The sequence below is a fragment of the Callorhinchus milii genome, unplaced genomic scaffold (assembly GCF_018977255.1).
Source record: "Callorhinchus milii isolate IMCB2004 unplaced genomic scaffold, IMCB_Cmil_1.0 Scaffold21, whole genome shotgun sequence".
Lineage (NCBI taxonomy): Eukaryota > Metazoa > Chordata > Chondrichthyes > Chimaeriformes > Callorhinchidae > Callorhinchus > Callorhinchus milii.
The window spans coordinates 6,810,110-6,835,023 of NW_024704762.1; the positions used below are offsets into that span (position 1 = coordinate 6,810,110).

Here is a 24,914-nt window from a genome sequence, read left to right on the forward strand (position 1 = left end):
TAGTCATTATTGCTCAATGTTAGAGATATTTTAAGTGCAACTGATTTCCAACCGTCGGTGTGCAAGCTTGTAGAAATATAAAACTTGCAGCTGTTCCATGTATCTCTATTGCAGGTAGCCTTAACTATCTTTCAGTGACCCAGGCTGCTGGTCAGTCATTTTACAGCATAATAATCCATGGTTACAGGAAAGTTGGAGTTACCGTGAGGCTATGGCTGCAGCGGAAATAAAAATGGAAACTGGTTCTTGTGATCGTGGTGGGTCCTTACAAGGGGAGTCTGTGCAGAGATTGTGCAAAGGAAACTAATGCAACAAAAATATTGGAGGCTGAGATTATGAGACGACCCTCTCCATCAAATAGATCCACGTTTGGGTAGATTTTGTGCTATTCTTTGTGCTATCTGGAGGGGGTGGTGGGGGGAGTTGATCCTCACTGGTCGTCTCGTCTAAGCCATTGTTAATGACTGACCAGTCTATCTTATTGGCAGGATGTGAAGATTAGACCTGACTCTTAAGAGCTGGGATTCTTCCCACTTGGCTCCACATAACATTGGATGTCAAACCTTGGCTCATGCCAAACCCCACCTAAACTCTCTGGTAAACAGGGTACATCCCTCTTGAGGAGTGTGTTTACTCCATTGCCAATCAAATGGAAACAATACAGTACAGCATATAGTTTGGGACATGATATGTCAAGCGACTGCCAGGATGGTGGAAGGTGAACTAGACGGACCTTGGTCTTCTTTCGCCTAGCAAGTTATTATGTTCTAATATATAATGCATGTGGAATATCAGTCATTTGGTGTGGAGACTCTTAAGCATGGTGATGGGTTTCTGTCTGACTAAATGAACAAAAAACAATTTTGTGCTTCTCAAGGTTGAGGGAGATTGGTGCTAGAGAAAGGGTCCATAGTACCATGCATTTAGACTGGGTGAAACTCATTTCCTTTAGCACTAGGATACAAAATCCATCAGATATGATGTGATTCCAGGTCAAAGAGGAGCAGCAATGCATCCTCACTCTCTCCATTTCACTCCTCGGATAAAATTTTTCCCAAATATCTGTTGACGTTCAGCAGCTGTGTGTGGCGGTTAGTGCTTCCATTGAAACGTGTCACGCACAGACCGTTGTGATTGAAAATAGTTCAAGGAAAGATCTGAACCAAACTCAGGATTGAGTTTCCTGGTTTAGGTTCAACGAACTCTGGGATTTTCTGCTGCTCATGTTCAGTCTACAAGAGGCAACCTGCTTGAAGATTAAGATGAATCCCTTCAGAACAAAGAATGGCAAGGGGATCTGGTCAGTAAATAATGTGACATCTCCAGGTTTTTAAAGGGAATTGAGCTTGTCCTTATGAAGCATCTGTACAGTATAAATACATTGGTGAAAAGCAGAGTCTGTAAAAAGTTTTAACAGTGTTTCAGATGGAAAACTGAGAACAACTGGACTCAGAGCAAGGTGTGTGTGTGTGACTATGGGCCACTGTTGCTGAGCCTCTTGTTTTTTTATAGGGACAAACGCCCCAAGTTTCACATTCGCTGACTCCACATCTGCCCATCGCTGAAGCGTCAGTCTCACAAATAATAATGACCTGTTACGTTCACACAGGTTTGGAGTCAATTTAACCATCGAGTTAAGAATACTTGCGTTCAGGCCATTACTTTTACCAGCTAAGCGTCTTCCAGTTAAGTGTCAGCTCAGCTCAGTCGGTAGCACTCTCGCCTTAGGGTCAGATTGCAGTGGGTTTAAGCCCGTAGTCCAGGCTGATACGCCAGTGTAGTGTTGGGGGAAGCACTGCATTATCATGGATTCATTACATTGACATCGGTGTTACCTCTTGGATGAAACATTAAACCTGATCTCCAGTTTGCTTGTTCAGGTGGATGTTAAAAATCCTATGACACTACTCAAAAAAGGGAAGGAAGTTTCTCCTGGTTTTCTGATGAAGGTGGTTGTTCCCTTCATGGCTAGTTGCAGGACATTTCCATGTGCAATTTGGTTACTGGGATCGCCTATAAATACACTTTGCTGCAACTCGCTTTGAGGCTTTTCTACGTTATAGGGGCTATATCAAACCAAATGCAATTATTATTAGTAGTAATTGTCCCAAAACATAAAAATCCTTTATGCCCTGTGCTTCCTTGTGGTGGGAGCAAACCACGGAACAGAATTCCAAGATGCCGATTACCAGAGAAATGTAACTGATGGTGACCATTGTAAGATTATGGTTAAAATCATTGTTTGATACCCAGAGTGTGTGCAAGGACTGGAGCAATATCTTGATTAATCTTAAGGAATATGTTATAAAACTTGGACTAGAAAGGGGAATTGAGGTTTGTGCGTTTGATCAAAACCTGATGGATAGGAGTTGTTCCTTTCTTCTTATTTGGAAGATTGGTGCCTTGCAGTTTGGTTGGGAGAAGATTTTACGACTTCAAGGTGTCAACTAAGACAATTCACTGTCGAATTGAACTTTTCACGCTTGGTATCAGAGGCTTTGAGAACAAGTCCCAAATTCCTGAGATTAAACCTTGATAACCTATGGGTACCCTGAGTAAGGAAAATGTGATTGGATGAACCAGTCTGGGGATATGAATGGCTGATCAACTTTGATTGGATTTGAAACAACTTTGGATTCCATTTTTAGATGTAAGTGTCGCATGGGCTAAATTGGGGTATAAATGAAAGAGGTAACTTTGGAATAGTTGTAGTTGTAGTAGAGGGCCAGCACACTTCCCAGTGGAATCGATATTCCACTGTATATATGGTCTCAGTTTTAAGAATAAGTTAAGCTATTTGTATTACTTAATACACCTTGGATTATTACATAACCGTATTGGTCATCTCCATCCGAATCTCTTACACCTGCTAGTTTAGACTAGAAATACTAGTGCTGGAACTACTTATCACCCACTGGTTACCAGAGCTTCAAACTACCATAACTGGTTACTGTTCTGCTTTACCAGCTACTGAAAGCATCAGTAATACGTGGTTTTGTGCTGTTAAATCCAGGGTCGCAAGGCTTCTCCACACCCGAGTCTGAAACATGACGATCACTTCATTGCTTGTGCGAGTTTGGTGAGTTCAAGAATTGCCCTAACTAATTAACGAGAGCCACTTGTAACCGAAGGCCCACGTATCCTGGCTGGAATGGGTCCTGCACCCAACCTAAAAGAGGCTAAAAGGAGGTTGGATGGCGATTTGCCGCAGTTGTCTGGGACAATTGATATTCGAAACTGTTCAGAGCTAAAGTGGATTTGTCTAAGGAGAGCACTACAGCATCAGATACTAGGGATAGATGGTTCAGACAAGGGTCTGACCACTACACTGGTGATCCACTTGAGGACGAAGTAGTGCTGTCCTCAGATGGTCTATTGTTTCACACCAATGGTGAAGCCGTGAATCAAAGACAGGTTAGCTGCTGGGTGCATCCTCCAGCAGGCGGGCGAGCGGCCTTTGGCAGATGTCGCTAGGACATTTGGCCGCTCTCCTTCTTGGCAACTTGCTCTTGAATGGAACAGGAGTTGCTGCTCTTGGCTCTCTCGTGGTGACCGGCATTTCCAAGTCGGCTCGAGGCCACGACAGCTTTCACGGCGGCCTGAGAGGAAGACACACACACACACACACGCAGACACAATCAGAACAGAAAGAGCCCATTCGACACATCGTGACCGTACCAGTTCACTAAAAAAACGATCCACTAAGCCCCCACTCCCGTTCCTCTCGTTCCACTCCCGTCCTTCGGGTGAGACGATAAACCGAGGACCTATCTTGCCTGTTCAGGTGAACGTTAAAGATCCCACAGCACTACCCGAAAAGAGGAGGGAGTTTCTCTCTCCCGATGTCCTGGCAAACAATCCCCCCAGATAAAATTGATCACTCACTCCATGGCTGTTTGTGGGACACTGCAGTGCGCAAACTAGATTCCGGGTCTCGCCCACCAAATACACAGTCACTCCACTTTACAGTATATTCCGTGAAGCGCTTTGAGACCTCTCGACGATGTGATAAGGCGCCGTATCAAATACAAGTATTATTATTATGATGATGATGATTATACATCCTTTTATATTAAAGAATAAGCCTTGTATTTGATACTGCAATGTTGTTTGCTAGGACACACTTTCTGGTGGGAGTTGGGGAGCCAAGCGGAGGTGTTTGGGGCTGGTTTAACACGCTCTTGACTTACTTTGAGCTTGCGTCGGGCATTGAACTCCTGCAGCTGTTTCTGTGCGTTGTCCATGTGAGCGAGGTTGGCTGTTTTGCCCGTCACCCAGGGATGCTGTAGAGCCTGATGCACGCTGAGCCTCTGCTGGGGATCCTGTACGATCAGCTTCCGAACCTACGAGTGAACACAAGACCCCAGTCGGACCCATTGCCCGACAGCGCAAGCGGTTTCAGGCTCTTCTCCACACGACGGGCACCCACACGTCCTTTTATGTCTATCAGGGTTCACACTGCAGCAGTAACAATAAGCTGCGATGTCAGTGAAAAACGTTAGCGCCTTGCAATAAGGTTCATGATCGGGAGAGAGTTACACAAACACGCAAGTGATCAGATATGTGGGGCTGTGACCAATTAATTGCAGATAATAATAATAATAATAATAATAATCATAATAAATAATCCCTGCACTTGGTACAGTGTCTTATCACGTTAGAAGGATTTGACAATAAATCCTCCAGATCATTCATTCGCTTCACGGCTGCTTGTGGGACTCAATTGGCTGCTGTATTTTCTTACAAAAAAAAAACTTTTCTGCACTGGACAGCAATTGCTCGTGAGATGCATTGATGGTCTAAGAGCTATAATAATAATAATAATAATAACAATCCTTGCATTCGAAACAGCGCCTTATCACGCCTTCGAGACGTCTCAAAGCGCTTCGCGGAAGGCACTGTAAAGTGGAGCGACTGCGGGTGAAAGAGCTGTCACAAGTGAAAGGGATTAATCCGATTTGATCTTATTCCCCCCCATCACTCACCAGATCCTTTGCGTTTACGGACACATCGTCCCACCAGGGGGAGACAAACTCATAGTCACAGTTCAGGATTCGACTGTACATATATTGGTCACCCCTCGCGTCGAAGAAGGGCTCAAACCCACAAAGTCTGGGGGAGAGAGAGAGAGAGAGCGAAAGGCAGTTAACAGTAGGTCGTCGTTGCCAGCTGTTGGGATGTGACACCCAGAAGCTGCCGCAGATAACGTGGCATGCTACGAGGCTGCACCCAGCAGGACGAGCGCCAACCCTGCGCGCGAGCTGCGCCCGCAGGAACAAAAAAACAAGTGGCTGGGAACACGCAGCAGGTCAGGCAGCGTCTATGGAGAGAGGAAAGTGAGTTAGCGTTTCAGGCTGATGACCTGAAACGTCTCTCCATAGACGCTGCCTGACCTGCTGCGTGTTCCCAGCGACTTCTGTTTCTATTACAGATTTCCGGCATCCGCAGTATTTTGCCTTTTGCACTTACAGGATGTAGGTTATGACCCCCACAGACCACATATCCACCCCTGGCCCGTACGCACAGCCTCGCAGGATCTCGGGTGCTGGAAGGGAATGGGGAAAAACATCAATCTCCGTCCAATCAGAGTTTAAGATCCTTTTACTGCTGATGGCAGTCGTAAACATTAGAAATGCGAGACCAAAAAAAGACCAAAGTCCATTTGGTTCGCCTTCCACTTTCCTGGTGGTTGCCTGCACATATGTCACGAACTACCTACGTACTATATCCCAAAAGAACAGTCAGTGGGTAACTAATAATAAACCCTGCATCTGATTTAGTGCCTATAACAATGAAATAAAGAACAATGAAGCAGTGAGCTCCCACTCCTTACTATTGTGCTGGAGCATCAGCCTGGACTGAGCTCAAAGTCCTGACTTGAGGCTTGAACCAACAACCTTCCTTCCAACGCCTTATGTTGTCGTTGAGGCGTCTCAAAGCGCTTCACAGAATACACTGTAGCGGGTGAAACGCAGCGGCCGACTATGCACGGCAGTGTCCCTGCCAACTGTTGCGGATTGAGTGTCCATTTTTTTTTATTTCCCCCGGGAAGACGGAATGCGCAGAACTGTGGAAAATTCGTAAACTCGGTCTTAATTTGGCAGCAGTTTTTCTGCAGATTTCAATATTCAGTCCTACTTTGAGAATCTTCCACAATTCAGGGTTAAGAGTTACATTTTAACACAAAATGGTGGTAGAGAACGAGACTAGAATTTCACCCGCCCCAGGAGGCAGGAACTGTGACTCGAGTATTATTCCACTGGCTTTGGGGAGCTGGGTTTTGCATGGTGAATATACACACTCTTGCAGGCCTGTGTAGTGACCTACCGCAATATCCTGGGGTGCCGCACACCGTCTTCATGGTGACCTGCTCATTCACAATCTTGGACAGACCAAAATCAGCTGTAACGACAAGGTGAAGACTGAAAAGAAAGGTGTTCCTAGAGAGGAGCGAGAGCTGGAGATTCCCTAGCACCTTGCTAGCTGGCTCAGGGGGAGAGGACGGAGCCGAGGTGAGACATCTCGGTTGTGCAGGTGTTTGGGAAACGGCACGTACCTATTTTCAAGGCCGCGTTAGGAGACAGATCGGCATAGAGGAGATTTTCTGGCTTCAGGTCGCGATGCACCACTCCATTCTCGTGCAAATACTGAAAGGGTTTTTGAGGGAGAGCAGAAAGTTAGCGTCCACGTAAAGACAATGATAATAATAATAAATAATAATAATTTGGTCACTCAATCCACGACTGTTTGTGGGACAATGTTGTACGCAATTGGCTGCCGCGTTTTGCCCACAAACTATTCTGTGAAGCGTTTTGAGACGTCTCCAATATGCGATAAGGCGCTATATCAAAAGCAAGAATTATTATTATTATATCTCCAACTACTGATGTGTGTTTGACGGGATATGCACGCCCTGCCATACTCGTCAGGAATAGTCCGTAAGATCACAATAATAATAATAATAAATAATCTTGCAATTGGTGTAGCACCTATTCAGGTTGAGAGGATGTCCCAAAACACTTCACAGGATTTACTGGGACAAATGTTTTCTGAATTCTCAGTCAGATAGCTTGCTTGGATCTTCACCAATAGATTCTGTCCCGCTCCCAATTAGTTGTTGCTTAGCAATGCTCTAGTTACTGTGCCACCAGAGATCTGGGACAGGAGTAGGGCACTGTGCTCCTATTGAGAGACGCACGGTGCCACGCAGGCACAAATCCAAGCCTTCTGTCTAACACGGAGCTCTCGTAAAAAAGAGTTGAACCCCATTGCTATGTACTGCAGTAAAGCCCACTTGGTACAGTTTGCACTGTCTCATCTACATCTACCCGATCACCTGCAAATAACAACAATAATAATCCTTGCATTTGATACAGCGCCTTATCACGTCTTCAAGACCTCTAAAAGCGCTTCACAAAATATACGGTGAAGTGAATTGCCGTGTATTTTGTGGGCGAAACTTTCACAGTGCTCATGAGTATGGGGGCCCATAGTCAGTGTTTGTGTTGGAGTACATCATTTCCATCACTGCTCAGAGAGCCACGCATGTACTTTATGCCCTGACTATGGAAAATATGTATATCCCAGTTCTCATTTTCCCTCTGGAAACTTATTCCCTCAGTTTCTATTCTCTCACGGACCAACATCTGTCTGGGATTTTTCTGGTCACCTTCTGCCAGAAGGTTAGAGTGAAAAAAAAAGGGGGATTTCTTTGCTCAAAATATCCTCTGAATTATTCTGAATCCATCTTCGAAACATTTGTTCAGAAGACACCTGGTTGGTGTAACAGCAGATGGGGATTATTTCCGGGGATTAGCATCCTCCTGTAGCTCCCACACGCTGGCAACTTTCCGCGAGACATCATTGATCATTAACCCTTTGGTGAGACTACATCAGTTACTCATAGGAACAGGACTAGGCCATTCAAGCCCTCGAGCCTATTTCACCATTTTATTAGATCACGGCTGATCTGTATCTCAACTCCAATTATCCTACTTCGCCCCATATCCCTTGATACCCCGACCTAACAAAATATCCATCTCAGTCTATAAATTCGAATTGATCTGGAATCCACAGCCTTTTTTTGGGTGGTGGGGGGGGGAAAAGAGATTTCCACTACTCCACTAAATTTGGTCACTCAATCCACGACTGACTGTGGGACACTGCTGTGCGCAATTGTCTGCTGCGTTTCACCCACAAAATACACAGTCAGTTCACTTGACAATATAGTCTGTGAAACGCTTTGAGACGGCTCAACGACGCCATAAGGCGCTATATTAAATGCAACAATTATTATTATTATTATTACTCCGATTTAGGTCTGACCAGCGAGCTATCTGTACGACTGCCACAGCACTAATATTAGTATCTTAGATGTCTTAACGGTTTGGTAGCTGCACAGTGGAGGGTTCATACAAAGCTGTGATAAAAGCCACAGAGAGCAAGATTTATACAGAGCAGCACGGTGCTAGATGATGTCTGGGGCGACCAATTGATTTACCAGCAAGTTGCACCACTTCGACAACGCAGGTTTGCGGATGACTGTGCTTTGTTTCGGCCCAGCCGCTTGGAATGAATAAATAGGTTAGTTTCTTTTTTATGAAGTCCCTCGAGTGAGTTGCAGATATCCTCAAATTATACACAATTATATTCAGCGGGAGAGCTGGGGAAACGAACAATGTCATTGCAAGTGCAGAGCAAAGTCACACTAGCGTTGTGTGGGTGGTGCAGCTAGCCTTGATCCAGCAAATTCTATTTAATTTCAAATTAATCAGGGCGCAGGCAGGGGCGATGTGGGGTGGGTTTATATAAGATCTGAGAGGCATCTTTTGCCTGAGATTCGGCTTTCTGAAGCAGCACTTCCCAGGAGGAAGGGACGACTGTGACTAGACTAAGCCCTGAAGTAGGCTTCAAGCCCCATCGCTGCACACGTAGGAAGAGAGAGAAAGAGAGAGAGAGAGCACGGCAAAGGCTAGGCACACAGAGCTCTGTGCTATTTATTGTCAGAGAAGGAAACAGCGGCCTGGAAGGGGAAGGATAAAATGGCTCACTTTCATCTGTCGACGAGTGAAAGATGTTTTCACTTGAAAACAACCATTAAAGTTCCACTTGAAGGACGCTGTTGAAACGCTAGTCTCTCCCACTCACTGACCGATCGCTGCGCGCACTAGTATTTACTGTCCTGGTTTCAGTTAAGTGCCTCACAGCTACAGTCACTGCTTTTGTTTCGCCCACAAAAATACACAGTCAATTCGCTTCACAGTATATTCTGTCAGGCGCATTGAGACGTCTCAACGACGTGATAAGGCACTGTATCAAATGGAAGGATTATTACTATTATTGTACAGTTGGAATTCCTGGTTGGAAACTTAGACTAATCATTTGTAAACCAACAAAGACATCAGGAGCAACAATCTGTGTTTACGTAGGTTGTTCCAAATAGCACACGGGCAGCTCTCTGCATAGGATGGGGGTGGGACTAGGAGGACAGAAACCCAAAGTTCCACCTAGCCTTAGGCTATAAGTTCTTTTTTGTCCTTGCGCTGGTGGTGGAAATTTCTTCAAATGCTTAATGTAAGAACTGCGGGAAAAACAATCAGCCTCTCAACGACTCCTGAATACTGACTTCCAAATTAATTCCGAATGTAAAAACTCTCTCAACATTTCAGCACGATCTTAAATCGGTGCATTTAAGACAAAATGTCAATTCTACCAGCTAAGGCGAGGTAGAATTTCAGGTCCCAGGAGAGGCGTGTGGTGAACGGGAAGTGTAATGTATTGTTGCGCCACATTCCTAGTGTGTTCCTAATTTCAGTGGTGCGGGCAGGGAATCCTCTCAGCCTCCTGTTAACCCTGCAAGCCAAAGCCCTAACGGATAGTGTGGTCCTAGCTGGACAAGCAGCAGGAAAGCTTGGCAGATAATTATAAGAGGACAACAACTTATGTTTACGCAGCACCTTTCGGGGAAAAGAAGGGGGTGGAAGTGCTTTATAAAACGAGATGAGTTAGAAATGATGTAAGCGTCCTCGAGACGTCTCAAAGCGCTTCACAGAATATACTGTCAAGTGAATCGACTTGTGTATTTTGTGGGCGAAACGTATACCTGCTCCCACACACAGGTCAGAGAGTGGGTGAGGGTGGGAATCAAGGAGTGTTGTTAAACTCACCTCCACAGCTTCCAGGATCTGATTGACAGCATGAGCTGCATCCCTCTCACTGTAATATCCCTTCTCTACAATCCTGCGGGTAGAAAGCAGAGCATCCAGCTGCTGAAAAGCAATATAACGACTTCTGTACAGCCTTCGCCGAATACATGTGCTACTGCCAGGAAACTGCTGATCACTTAAAGGCCATTGACTCTCCCATAAGGGAGCGGTGCTTCTCTGCAGGATAAATTTTGGCTTTTACTGTACAGGTTGTCTGTCCACAAGATCTTGTTACCTCTCCATGTTTGTTTTCTACACTGCACTGGACCAACGACTGAAGCATAAAATATATAATAATACTTGCATTTGACAATCTATCACATTCAACACATATATAACATACAGAAGAATTATGAAAATTGTATTTCAAAGTACTTCCTTGTATTCAGTACAAGTGTTTAGCTGCATTTAGATGTCCAGAGGAGCGGTGTGTGTATGTGTGCGTGTGAGCGCCATCAGCTCCTCCGTAGTCTTGTAACGGGGGGAGGGTGGTGGTAAGAGGACTTTACGGACACCCTCTACTTCACTCTTAATAACATTCAGCACAGTACACAGCCAGGGCTGAAGATAATCCGGTCTTCAGCAGCCGACGAAGGGAATGCGAGAGACAAATAGATAAGAGAGAGAGAGAGAGACACAGACAAACAGACAGCCAGGCAGAGAGATGGAGAGGAGGGCAGTCTAGTATAACTGTGGATCACCTCCTCCCTCCTCCTTTCTGCGGTTCTATTTCTGTTCCGTTATGTTTCATTTATAATAAAATCTGAAACCAGGAAGCGAATTTTACAGGAAGCAGCAATGGCTTATTATAGGGCAGAACCTCAGCTCTGTCACCTTGATCGCAAAGACCCACATACAACAACACATTACACTCACGCAGCATTTCACGACGGGAGGACGTCCCAAAGCCCTGGGTTTGGGATCAGGAGGGATGGAGGGCAGGGGTAGGAGGATGGTCGAAGGGGAGCGTCTTGAGACGTGTCCTGAAGGAGGTAAGGGAGGGTGCCGGGCGAAGGGAATGTGGGATGGAGTTACAAGGGGTGGGGGGGGGGGGTAGAGGCTGAGTGTTTAACGCACCTGTCAAACAGTTCCCCACCCGTCACCAGCTCCAGAACCAGTATGATCACCGCCGGGGTCTCGAAGATCTCCTTTAGCTTAATCTACAAGAGAACAAACCGGCAGTTAGTTTGCATTTTTTTTTAAAAAAAATTACTTTTTAATTTTTTTAATCTCAGTTCCTCCCCTCCCAGGCCTGCTTCAAGCCCACCCTCCCTCCCTGCCCTCACCACCGACTTGCAAGCTTTCAGCCACTTTCCCATCCCCCCCCATCCCCGCTCGTCAATCCAGTGGATTTATAATAATAATAATCCTTGCATTTGACACAGCGCCTTATCACTTTGTTGAGACGTCTCAAAGGGCTTCATAGGATACACTGTAAAGTGGAGTGACTGTGTGTTTTGTGGGGTGATTTGACGATGCGGTGGAGGTTTGATGGGACTTACAATATTAGGGTGAGAAAGCCGCAGCAAAACTCCAATTTCCGTCCTCACGATCTTCTTATCGATCTGAAATAATTGACGGGAGGATTTTTTCAATCACGCTGAACAAACACCAGGACTGCGGTAACCAAGTTAACACAGGGAGCAAACAGAACGTCTCGGTGGGAAGAGGGTTGGTGTGACATTTCTGAGCATTAGTGAAGATGTGCTTCCTGCATCAACAGACTCCTCTCAAACAGCTGTGTACAGAAATAGGAGGAGGTCATTCAGCCCCTCGAGCCTGTTCCACCATTCTATAAGATCATGGCTGATCTGTACCTCAAGTCCAATTACCCGCCCTTGTTCCTTATCCCTTAATACCCTGCCCTTACAAGTATCTATCCAAACACAGAGACCAGCTGTGTACTGTACGTACACAAGGTCTGTACGGTATGTACACATTACGTACACTGTTGTCCTGTGGCTGCTACGTCTACTCCACAGTTAGGGTTTTGCTCTTACCGTTTTCTGGAGGATTTTGGCAGCGTAGGGTTTCTGGGTTTGCTTTTCCTGACATCTGTACACAACAGATGTGGCCCCCCTGTGTGTGTGTGAGAGAGAGAGAGAGAGAGAGAGCAACGCCAGAAAGAGTTAGAAGAGCTCACAGTCCCTTTACCTGACCCCTTCCGTTCACAGCGCTTTCGGTACAACAACAACTTGCACTTATATAGCACCCTCTACTGAGGGTAGCGTTTCAGAGCGCTTAACAGTGGCGGAGCCTGACTCCGAAACTGGTTGGGGAGTGGGAGGAGGGGCGGAGGGGAAGGTGTCCGTAAACACGGTCGAAGAGGAAGGTCTTCAGGCAGGATTTGAAAAATGGGAGAGGGGGGGGAGAGGGGGGTGCGAGGCGGAGGGATTGAGGGAGAGCGTTCCAGAGTTTCGGGGCGCAGTGGCTGAGAGCGCGACTTCCAATGGTGGGGCGGAGGATGCGAGGGACGCAGGTGGTGGAGTGGGGAATCAGCAGGTCGGAGAGGATCTACAATGATGGTTCCAATCTCTACGCCGTTTCCTACTTCCAGTTTGAGCAGTTGGAACAAGTGGCAAAATCTTTATTCATTTTTACACTGGAATGGTCATGTGATGAGCCTCTCTTTAAAATTGGGTCAAGCAGAGAAATAAAGGCACAACATTGCGTTAAACCAGTGAGAGATAGAAGATGAGAGAAAGGGATATATATATATATAGAGAGAGAGAGAGAGAGAGTGAGAGAGAAAGGGAGGAGAGCAAGAGAGAGACGCTGATAAATAATTGTAGGTATCGGAAGGGAGAGCAAGGGATGGAGATTGAGTGAGAAAAAATGGATGGAGAACGACAAAGGAATTGATAGAGTGATGGATATAGGGAGATCGGTGAATAACAATAATAATAACCCTTGCATTTGACATAACGTCTTATCACATCATTGAGACGTCTCAAACCCCATCACGGAACAAAGTAAATTGACGGTATTTTGTGGGCGAAATGCAGCAGCCAACTGCGCACGGCTGCGTCCCCCAAGCACTCCCGTCCTCTCGCTTGCGAGCCGAGTGCGACTGGAGAGAAAGATATATACACAGAGAGAGTGAATGGAAGAGTAAAGGGATGGAGAAAGTGAGTAGAGGAGGAGAGAGGGACAGAGAGAGAGAGAGAGGGAGAGAGAAGCAGAGAGATAGACTATGAGGAACGAGACATCTGCCAAGCATTACTGTAGCAAGGAATCAAAGAAATGTCAGGTGAGTGGGGGCCGGGAGATGCATTCAGCCACCTCTCCTCTCGTGTCCAGCCCCGGTATAAACAAAGCAGCTGCAGATACTGATTATTTACAGTGACTGATTAGTTTTTGGCTGCTGGGCTCAGCGGGGTTCAGTAATCAGAATTTTGATTTAGTCGCAGTATTATCCATAAGCAGATTTCACCGTGATGTAGCCCAGACGATTCAGCCCTAACCGCCCGCCTTAGAATGGAAAAGGACGAGAATTAACGGCGAGGTTAAAGCAGGCTTTGCTGCGAGAAAGTGCTCACGTCTTGCCCTGTGCCGAGAGAGCGCTTTCTCCTGCGCTGTCCACAAAAGCGTCAGAAGATAACCCAACAGTTACGCATGTCGCAAGTGAATTTGCGCTTCACCGAGTTAGACCCGGACTCGCCGTTCAAACTGATGTATCTTAGCACTCGAAACCCATCTCCTCGATCGCGCCTTTGCTCACCTCCCACTAATTCTCTCTCCTCTCGCGCTTGTTGCCCATTGCCTCTATGGAGCACTTGGTCGACATTCATCCCTACGTAAGTGTGACAACAACAACTTGCATATACACAGCGCTCTCCTCGCTCGGGGGTAGCGTCCCAGAGCGCTTGACGGTGGCGTAGCCCGGCGCCCGGCTGGGGGGGAAGTGACCTTAGGCAAGGTCGAAGAGGAAGGTCTTCAGGCGCGATCCGAAGATGAGGAAGGAAGGGGCAAGGCGGAGGGATAGAGGAAGAGCGTTCCAGAGTTTAACTAAATGCAGTTAAACACTTGTACTGAATACAATCAAGTACTTGTAAATACAATTATCATCATTCTTCCACACGTTTCAGTTGTTGGTCAGTGCGCTGTAGAAACAAGAACATGGGTTGGGTGGGGGGGGGGTAACAGGACTTTGTGAACACCCTGTAAATAAGAGGTTAAACGTGTTGTGACTCCTGCAACTGTGGTTCCGCCTGTTGCTGGTGGCCGGGAATCTGCTGTTTCCAATTATTACATTCTCTTAATGACTCTGTGCAACCCACAGATTGTTTGATTAGCTTTCGATCTGCTCCAGTGACCAAAGGTAGTTTTGCTCGTTCGACCTCAAGTGCTGCGAGACGCCGCCCGGAGTGAAGGGCGCTGTATAAATGCAATTGTTGTCGGATTGTCCGTCTCCCTATTTTCTCTCCGACCTTTACCGTTGCTCAATCCGTGCTCTCAGTATTTAAAATCTAATCTGCGCAGAAACCCGAGAGGGCTGCGAAATGGAAACGAAAGCCAAAAGGATTGAATCCTAATGAGGTTATTTTTTTTCCCTGGACCGAAACCCGATGCTAATTTGCAAAGTTTAATATAATTTCTCCGGGAAAACAGATGCCTCTGATTGTTGCTGTTTTGCAGTCACATCGCGTGAGAGTGCCCTGCACCCTGACTCTGTCCGCTGAAAGCAAATGGCCTGTCGGTATATAAGTAGCGGAGCAATATTCGGTTGAAGGTCGTTAGCAGCCTGAGGTGCTCTGCGTTGCTGATGCTAATCGCCAAATAACATCATTTTGATGCACTTATGATCAATCAGTGAGAGTTTACAAAGAAGTCAGGAGCTAGTCCTGCAGGGAGGCAAGGCAGGCAGAACGCTGGCACAAAAGAGCCACGGCTAATCGTTTGCTGTGAAGTCAAGCCTCTGTGGCAGTCTTGGTAGTCCGAGTCCTGAGCTTGGTGGGTCTGCAGTATTCCAGGGCACCAGTGCTGATTGATCATTGGCAGGACTTGGAGAGGCTGACTGGGAGCAGGGATTCTTCTCACTCAGCTCCCGTTAACTCTGCAAGTCAAAGCCCTAATGGGTAGTGTGGTCCCAGCTGGACAAGCAGCGGGAAGCTTGCCAGACAGCGCTCTCAATGGCAAGCTACACGCTATTAGCTGCTTAAGACTCCAGCGGTTACCCTCAATGGGCACTCCGGAGTCCTCAAGCCTTGGCTATTGCTAGCCTGTGGCTAATACTCTTCGGAATTAAGTAAAACAGGGTGTATCGCTCTCGGGAGAGAGCACACAGTGCACATCAATTCAGACACAGGGAAATTTCTATGTCAGAGTGGTGTACATATGTGTAACTCTCAGTCTGGTTTGGATGGCATGGTGATGGGTTTCCGCTAGAAACCCAGCTGACCAAATGTTATAAATAACTGCACTTCTCCATTCACACCTGAGTGTAAATGAAATTCTGCTCAGTCTTATCCTGTAAGACCAATTTAGAAGCATAGAAACAGGAATAGGCTCTTCACCCCTTGAGCCTGTTCCGCCATTTTATAAGATCATGGCTGGTCTGCAACTCAAATCCAATTACCCGCCTTAAATCCAGTCTTAATTTGGAAGACAGTTTCTTTTTTTAGGAACTGCTCCCAGTTGAACCTACATTTTTCACTGTTCCACGTGATCTTAAATGTTAAAGACAAAATAATCTTACAGGTTGAGGCTGAGAATTCTGGGCAGTGGTGATTTTTTTCTGAAGAGAAAACGACCTCTTTGCTTGTGCCTCTGATCATCTCTCTCTTCTATCTCCTCATCCATGGGGATTTAAGGGAAGCTCACGAGAGCTGACTTACTCTCTGTGTGATCTTTAACCACTGAAGCCATTAAATCGCAGTGAAGCAGGAGAGAGCTAGTCTTCAATCCAGGATTCAGAGGCAATGCTGAGGTCAGCAACCTCAAAAACACACCGCTGCCCAGTGCTGCATTGGAGAATCAATCGCACTGTGAGCTCAAGTCCTTAACGTGGGGCCACACGTCAACAAAAGCAGAAGATGAACAGGAGCAATAATCCTGGAGAAATGTGGTAGGATTACAGATGCAATTAAGCTTGCACTTCGGGTAAGCACTAGATTTAAATGTAGAACGGGGCAGGCTCGAGCCACCATATCAGCAGGTTAGGTGCCAAGTTGCCTTCACTAATTCATGTCACATCACACACAGCAGCTGGTTTGCTGCACGTTTCAATCTACAATCTGAGCTGAGAAATTCCTCCATTTCGTACAACAGTTACACGGTACCCGGCAGGCAACGGCATGCTTTGGTTCAGGAGTTTTGTCTCAGAGATCTGGGAAATCCACAGCAGTTGTGCTGTAGGTGCAGAGAGACACATTATAATAATAATCCTACATTAATAATAATACCCTGCATTTGATATAATGATAATCCTTGCATTTGAAATAATAATAATAATCCTTCCATTTGATATAGCGCCTTATCACGTCGTTTAGACATCTCAAAGCTCTTCACCGAATATATTGTAAAGTGGACTGACTGTATTTTGTGGGTGAAACGCGGGTTCCAATTGCGCACAGCCGTGTGCCACAAACGGGACCCAACAAAATAAAGATAGACCGAAAAAAGGTGTAGCTCGTTGGCTCTGTGCAAGGGGCTTGGCGGGAGATGTTTAACTGTGGACAGAACAGGAGAGGAAAGGAGAGCTGCAAATGAGGACAAGGCAGGAATTTGATTCAGGGCTTCAGAGGACATCATAAACCTAAAGAGAACAAGCCAAGTCGTTCACCATCATCTGAACCCGAAGCTGAGATTCTACCCCGAAAGCTCTTGCGAGTTATAAATATTTACACCTCTGTTCTCTGAGCCATGCGTTTACTGTGTTTAGAGGCTTGTTATTGTCAGACGCTCGCTCATGCATGGACTGTAACACAATCAGTGCATGAATACAAATAATGTAAATATACACACTTACAAACTGTGTACAATGTGTACACACACATATACAGACTTACAATGTGTGTGTACTATAATAATAATAATCCTTGCGTTTGATATCGCGCCTTATCACGTCGTTGAGAATATACTGTAAAGCGACTCTAAATTTTGTGGGCGAAAAGTGGCAGCCAATTGCGCGCAGCAGTGTCCCACAAACAGTCTTGGATTGAGTGAACAAATTATTATTATTATTTTTTGAAGGAATTATTACCCTTAGAAAAGTGATCCGTCAATCAACTAACAATCGGGTTCCTACTTACTGCTAGGCAAACAGAAGTGTGTGGACTCAAACCTGGGTCCTCTCACTTGCGAGGCGAGCGTGCTAACCAATATGCTAAAGGACTCCACCACGTACAGACTGTGCAACCATTTGTATACCACTTACATGCTGTATCACATATGCACACACATCATTTAAAATATGCGCATACACCAAGTGAAGACTGTACAACGTGTCCAAACCACAAACAGACTTGATGCAATGTGGAAACAGCACTTACACGCTGCATGCCAATCTCTGGAGCTATTATATGGCAAAGCCCACATTTCCGAATGCTTTTCACAAATGGGCTGAGAGCAGCTTAGGTTTGAGGAACTCTGTGTCCTCCACTATAAATAACTTGGTCAGAAAGTAATCTCTATTCAAATCGTTCATCAGACAGCTGATACAGAAGCCAGAAGCTCATCGCATGACCATTACCAGGGCTAAGGTCCGTTTGGTTCAGAAAGCCATGCAGCTCCCATCCTTCTATTGATATTCATTTACAACGAGGAAGAGAAATGCCTGACAATTGTTAACAATTGCTCAAGTGAAACTGTAGAATATTACCGGTTTGATTGTGAAATGCAGAGGCTGGGAGTGTTTCACAGACGTTGGTACGTGGCTGGATTTTATTGTCAGCTTCTCACTCTGGGTTTCCACCCAGAGGCTTCAAAATTGCTCCTCGTCACAGCCTGTTGGACCTATTTTGTCTAAACAGGCCAAGACAAGGTCAACGACTGTGAATTTCCTACAAACATTGGTGTCGTCAGTTCTCCTCCCCTAAACCCTGCCCCCAAACCCTACATTATAGGTGCTATCGCAGGTGCAAGGGTTACATCTCTCGTATGTGGCAAACTTGTCAAATTTACCATTCATTCCCTTCAAGAAGTAACTAACTGGGGTCTTATAAAATAAAAGTCTGATCCCAATCTGGCTGAAGACAATCCTGCAGGGAATAAAGAAATAAAATAAAGTGGCCCAAGTCCCAACCAACTCCAATTTGACAACCAATTGCCCACACAGTTAGTTCACGAAGTGGAGAGAGAGAGAGAGAGAGAGAGAAAACTCTTCACAGGATTCAACAGGGTCAATGTATGTGCTTTCTGAGCAGAATCCACAAGGGGGCAACCGACTTTGACAGCAAGTCACTTGCAAGTTTTCCAATGCCAATACTGCAACGCAGGTTCCAGTGCTACTGTTTCATCTCCAGTGAAATCTAGGTTCATTCGTCAGTGGAAGAATAAGAGACCAATGGAACTGCGGTACTTTCAGTCTTTCAGCCAACAGCATCTTACGAGCTTGTTCTGAGTTGCTAGGTACTAACCTGAACCCTCTATTGCTCTGATGTGTCATATCCCTGACCGCCCAGCGCCTTGGGACGTCCTCCCCACGCGAAAAGGCGCTATACAAATCTAATTTTGTTTTGTAGTGTAAGGAACCCAGAAGACAGTGAGGAATTGCAAATATTATGATCCCGTTCATAGAAATAATAGAAATTACTGCTCAAGAAAGAGACTGTTCAACATAAAATCCTTAACACTAATCGTTTTACATAATACTGTTGTCAGCGTGGTTCAGTTGGTAGCACTCTTGCCAGAGATTGTGGGTTCCAAATCCTGTGCCAGGACTTTTGAGCTCATAATCTAGGATAATACTTCAGTGCTGGATGCTTATTGTTCGACATTTTGGCTAAACACACATGGGATGTTGGTGCTATTTGGCTACAAAACACACAGTCACTCCCCTTTACAGAAACTCCTGCAATAACTTAGAGCCATAAAAGGAACTGTATCAAATGGAAGGATTATTCTTCTTAGAAAAGAGAAGAGAGTTTTCCTTTGTATATGGGCCAACAAATTCTCTGAGCTTTAAAAAGTTTTTCTCGTTCTTTAGTCAATCATTGTGGGACGTTGCTGTATATACAAATTGGCTGATGTGTTTGCATAGAAAATACAGTCATTTCCTTACAGAACAATTCCCACACGCTCTCAACGCAATAAAGCATTACATGAAATGCAAATATTATTCTTATTCACTGCATAAATACAATAATAAACAAAACAATCTTTGCATTCGAAACAAGCGCCTTTCACATCGAGAGGACGTCTCACAGCACTGTGTGCATGCTTGAATGAGTTGAGAGCAGAATTTCGAAAAAATCCACACTAGCGAAACTTCAAAGTACAAGACAAGAACTGTGGTGGCAGGGCTGTGCGCGCGCGTCTGTGTGTGTGTGCGCGCTCGTAAGTGTGTTCGCACACATGTCCAGCGGAGCCCTGTCAGGTCAGATATTGATTGAAGCGAACTCGATTGCATTGTTGCTCAGCAGCAGATTATATACACCTATAAATCAGAACATTGGCACCGATTTGCAATGTGATGTTAACAGAGGTGTGATATTATCAGAGAAGTGTGACAAATGACATGAGTGATAAGTGACAGTCTGACAGCCCATCGCACCTGTTTGCAAGTCAGAGACACACACCAGAGAGGGGTGATTATCTCTCCTAGTGAGATCTCGTACTGATGCATAAATGACACGTATAATAATAATTCTTGCATTTGATATAGCAACTTATTGAGACGTCTCGAAGCGCTTCACAGAATATACTGTAGATTGACTTGACGGTATATTTTGGGGGCTAAATGACACACATGATCGGTCAATGTAATTGCATCTGTCGAATGTCTTTTTCCTCATCGCACCGTCCTTTTATTAATAAACTTTCCTGAGCAGTTGCTGAACACAGGAAATGTAACAAGCAAATAATTCCGCTGACAAAACGGTTCGGAGGCTTCGAATCCCGCAGCTGAAAAATGACCTTAACTATCCCTTAAACGAAAAGAGAAAGTGCACGGTTACCCGAGAGCACAACTCCAGCCTGAGACAGGCTGGTGAAAGGGTCCACCGCAAGCTTACACCCACATTTAAAAAAAAATTGTGTCTGCATTAGAAGGTTACCTTCCCAATTCCTGCCCCACTGTGTAGTAGTCTTCATAGGTGATGTCTCTGTGGGATCCATCGATCCAATAACTGCAGTTTGCTCCAGACCTGGATGCTGGCATGATGACCAGAGAAGAGATATGGTACACCTCTCTGCCCATCCACCCACCCACAGCCTTATCTGATCCCCTTGTAAACCTTGTGCAACAGCAGCAAAGAGATAATGATTATTCTTGGCTGTTATTTTTTTTCCTCTCCTCTCTCTCTCCCTCTCTCTCTATCTCTGACTTTTTCTTGGAAGCCTCAAATAAGATGTCGAGACACATGTAATGTGCATGTATGTGCATGTATGTGTGTGTGTGTGTACGTGTGCACCAGCGGGGATCCTTGCATGCAATGGTCAGCTGCGATGTGGGTGAGTTAGAGCATCCTCTCCCCTCTCCTCTCCCCTCTCCCCTCCTCCTCCCACACCCCATCCACTCTCTGCATTGAACGCCTCCACCTGCGCTCTTTGTGCTGCGAGAGCGAAGTCCCGCCTCCCCCCCCACCCACTCCCGGCGCCGATTGGTCCGCGCCGGGACAGGTCGCGCCTCCGATTGGCCACTTGGCCCCGTCCGTCAATCGCGGGGTCCATGGCAACTGCATCCCTGATTGACAGCTCCCCCCCAACCCCTGGTCCCTCGGATGGTGATGCTCCAGTTGGCCACCAGTGTCCAGTGGTACCCATGTACCTGGGTAGCTCTCTCTCTCTCTCTGTGGCTCTGTGTGTGTGTGGGTGGGTGTGTGTGTGTGTGGGGGGTGTGTGGGTGGGTGGAGGGGTGGGGGCGTGTGTGGCAGTTATCGTGGAGTCCTGTCGCTCAGTGGTGAGAGCACTCGCTTTGCAAGCGAGAGACCCGAGTTGCAATTCCCGGCAGGTCGGGGCGAAACCTCGGGCAAGTTTCCTTACTCCACACACAGAGCCCTAATAATAATCCCTCCGAAAACCCCAAAACAATAATAAATCGGTCGTTTTCAATCCATGACTGTCTGTGGGACATTGCTGTGGGCAATTGGCGGCCGCGTTCGCCCACAAATATACAGTCAATTCACTTTACAGTGTGTTCTGTGAAGCGCTTTGGGACGTCCTCCTGACGCGAAAAGCGCTATATCAAATGCAAGGATTATTATTATTATTATTATTATTATTATTGCAGCAACCACTCATAAAATAAGAGCAGATTATTGCAACCAGTCCCCACCCGCCTACCCACCACCCCCCCCCCCCACCTCTCCCTCTCCTCCACCCACTCGTCGAAGGGTTCTGAGTGCAGTTTTACGCCACCACCGCCGATAATAACCCTCGCGTTGGGTACGGCCCCCCGTCGCATTCCGAAGGACGTCTCAAAGCGCTTCGCGGGATTTACAGTGACATGCAGCGACTGGGTATTTTGCAGCCAGGCAAACGCGGCAGTGCAATTTGCGCGCAGAGAGGTCCCACCGACAGCCGTTAGAAACGTTAGAAACCAATTTTAATTTAGGGGATTGTTGGCCAGGACACCCTCCTGTTTTCGAACAGTGCCGTGGCACCTTTAATGTCCAGCTGAACAGGCAGACGGGACCTCGGTTGAACATCCCATAGATACAAATATCGTCCAGAGCAAAGTGCTGTAATGTGATGGGATAGTTATTTTTTGAGACGTATTAACTTCCTTCCAACTCTCTCCCTCCTCCCCTGAAGGCACTGGTGTCATGCTGCAATGTAACTGCCTTACCCTTATAATAGCAGAGAAGATTTGGACATACCTCGCTCACCTCCCTGTGGCGAGGACACCTTGGCAGTTCTGAGTGCCAGGCAAGTGGGCATAGGCTAATCCATTTACCAATCCAGATAGGATGGTGTTTGAAATATAAATATGAACAGTTTTTTTTTGTAACGTAGAAATCAGGATTACAGTTTCACGTTTAGTCCCACATTCTACTATCTTTTTTTAAAGTTCATCTTCGTCTGAAGAGGTTATACTCGTTCACAAAAAATTGACAATTAAAATCAAATCGTAGTTCTTTTGTGCAAATTATAAAGAGGATAATACTTTGTCACAGAAGGGCTGTAATATTTTCTGCAGGGGTAAGATATAAAAAGAAGTAGCTGAAGATGGAAGCAGAGGAACAGATGTGTTGCTAATCACAAGTGAGCAGCAAATTGTGGTTTTTGGGAAACCCATCATCGTGCTTAATAGCGTCCAAACCAGACTGAGCATTCCACATATGTGTGTTAATGTAACCAGTCCACATTTGTGAGGCAGGTGAGCAGCTGGTCAGTGCAAGCAATGTCCCAGTTTGGAGCTGTGGCCTCTGTGTTTACAGAAAAATCATTCTTTTTTTAAAAAAATAGACGCAGTAAACACAAGTGTCTCATCCACATTTTAATTCTTTTAACTCTGTTAACTCTGCGTACACCCAAGTGGTAGCCACAAGTGACGTTCGTTACAAAGGCACCGTAAAAATAATAATAATAATAACCTTTGCATTTGATACAGTGCTTTATCATGTCATCGAGATGTCTCAAAGCGCTTCACGGAATATACTGTAAAGTGGATTGACTGTATATTTTTAACATTGTAATGCCATGACAGCATTCGATTTGATATCCTTAAAACTCGCAAGTATAAAAATGGCTTGCATGTTCAGGTGCAAAAATAGTGTGCTTCACAGATCCAGACATTCTGTGAGTCTGTGACAAGCAATTAAAGTTCTGCAACTTGGCAAATATTAGTGAGAGGCGGGTGCCGGAAAGCACAGGTCTGAGGTTAGTAAGATGGGATGGAATCGAACCGGGCTCAGCCCACACCTACAGCCCGAGAAATCTCCCCGTTAGCGGTCCGAGCGAGAGAGAGGGCAGGACTCTCTGCCCTCCGGCATCTCACCCATCAGCCTCAGCAGTGACACATGGTGAGTGGGCGTGTAACAGGCTCTCCTGCTGATACATATCCAATCTGCTTCCACCTCCGCACATCCCTGCCATATCCGACACCTCTGCTTTGTGCTAAAAAGCATTTAGTTAAAGCCGGCAGGCTCCTGATAGGTAGTAAGGTCAGCATTTCTCCTCCCTCCTGCGTTGAATGGGATCAATGCGATTTGAGATGTTAAACCGAGGTCCCGTCCTCCTGTTCAGGTGGACGTTATAGATCCGCGGCGCTATTCAAAAAGAGAAGGAAGTTTCTCTCTCTCCTGATCTCCTGCACAACAATCCCCAAATAAAATTGCTCACTCAATCCATGGCTGTTTATGGGACTTTGAAGTTGGCTGCTGCATTTTTGCCCATAAAATATAGAGTCAAACCACTTTGCAGTATATCCTGTGAAGCGATTTGAGGATGATAAGGTGCTGTCTCAAATGCAAAGATTATTATTATTATTCAGTGCACACGACTGAAGATTTACAGTACAATAGACAGCAGTTTCAGTCCAGGCTTCTTGCTGTTGTCTTGAATGACAGAGTTAAAATACATAATTTTGATTTAATTGAACTTTTCCAATGGACATCTTTTGTCTTTTTTTGGATTATCACAAGACTCTTAGTTTAAAAATAGCCTCTCCACCGGGATTATGAATTACTGCTTGTTAGAACACTGATGACATCTTCTGCTACAAATTGGATCTTAGGGACTTTGATATTCTGGAATCACCATCACAAGTAATTTAAGAAGATGATTTTAATGAATTTTAAAAGGAGGAACATGGCCAACGCCTGTGATTTATACTGAGACCAGGCCAATGAATTAGTAATTACACCGCTCTTTGGACCGTACTTTCGAAATGTCTTTGTTACTACTCACATCTGCTTCTCCTTCACCTCCATGGCCTCTCCCCCCACTGCTCTGCAACCTCCTAACCCCCTACCAACCTGCCTGCTCCCTCCACTCAATGGGTTCCGTCCTACTTCATGTCCCCCTGCCTCGCCCGCCCCACCATTGCAGGGAGGGCGGGCGAGCCTTCAGCCACTCTGACCCCACCCTCTGGAACGCCATCCCGCAGTCCCTCCGCCTCGCCCCCCTCCCTCCTTGAAGACCCATCTCAAGACCCTCTTCTTCGACCGTGCCTTCGATCTCCGTCTTTCCCCCCACTGCTTTCCACCCACCCCGATCCCGACCCCAGCTCGGGTCCGAAACACTAATTGGCCAGCGCCTTAGGACGTCTTCCCGACATGAAAGGCGCTACACAAATGTAATTTTGTTGTTGTTGTTCTAGCTAATTTGTTGGCTTGCTTAGTTGGCCACTGTTGTGATGTGCCCTTGCCTAGACAAGCACTCCTGGGTGCTGCCTTGTGTGAAGGGCACTATATAAATGCAAGTTTTTGTTGCCGTTGGTATGGTCAGTGGTTGTGCTGATGCATAGCTCAGGGATTATACGCCATGGATTTGTGAAAAAATAAATATCTTGGGGTCAGCCGGTGACGTCGAGAAGACGTCCTAAGGCGCTGATACCGGGGGAAACCCATCACCGTTGTTTAAGAGTCTCTAAACCGAACTGAG

At 46.0% G+C, this 24,914-nt stretch overlaps 1 protein-coding gene across 1 annotated transcript; it reads right to left on the reverse strand.

Annotated features, from left to right (window-relative positions):
• Window positions 1–3,470: 3,470 nt before the first annotated feature.
• LOC103182089 (calcium/calmodulin-dependent protein kinase type IV-like) lies at window positions 3,471–20,903 on the reverse strand. Its single transcript, XM_007898949.2, has 11 exons — window positions 20,423–20,903; window positions 12,206–12,284; window positions 11,708–11,770; window positions 11,283–11,365; window positions 10,167–10,239; window positions 6,557–6,647; window positions 6,328–6,402; window positions 5,470–5,545; window positions 4,986–5,112; window positions 4,191–4,343; window positions 3,471–3,599 (listed from the first exon to the last, which is right to left on the reverse strand). Exons 1-11 carry the CDS (start codon window positions 20,563–20,565, stop codon window positions 3,471–3,473), a joined length of 1,092 nt encoding a protein of 363 aa, XP_007897140.1. The 5' UTR covers window positions 20,566–20,903.
• Window positions 20,904–24,914: the final 4,011 nt, after the last annotated feature.

Coding starts and splice junctions, on each gene's coding strand:
- LOC103182089 (XM_007898949.2), bottom strand. CDS start 20,565: ATGGGCAGAGAGGTGTACCATATCTCTTCTCTGGTCATCATGCCAGCA. Junction 4,344..4,985: donor CCGTAAACGCAAAGGATCTG/GTGAGTGATGGG, acceptor GTTCACTCGTAG/GTTCGGAAGCTGATCGTACA. Junction 3,600..4,190: donor ATGCCCGACGCAAGCTCAAA/GTAAGTCAAGAG, acceptor TCTTCCTCTCAG/GCCGCCGTGAAAGCTGTCGT.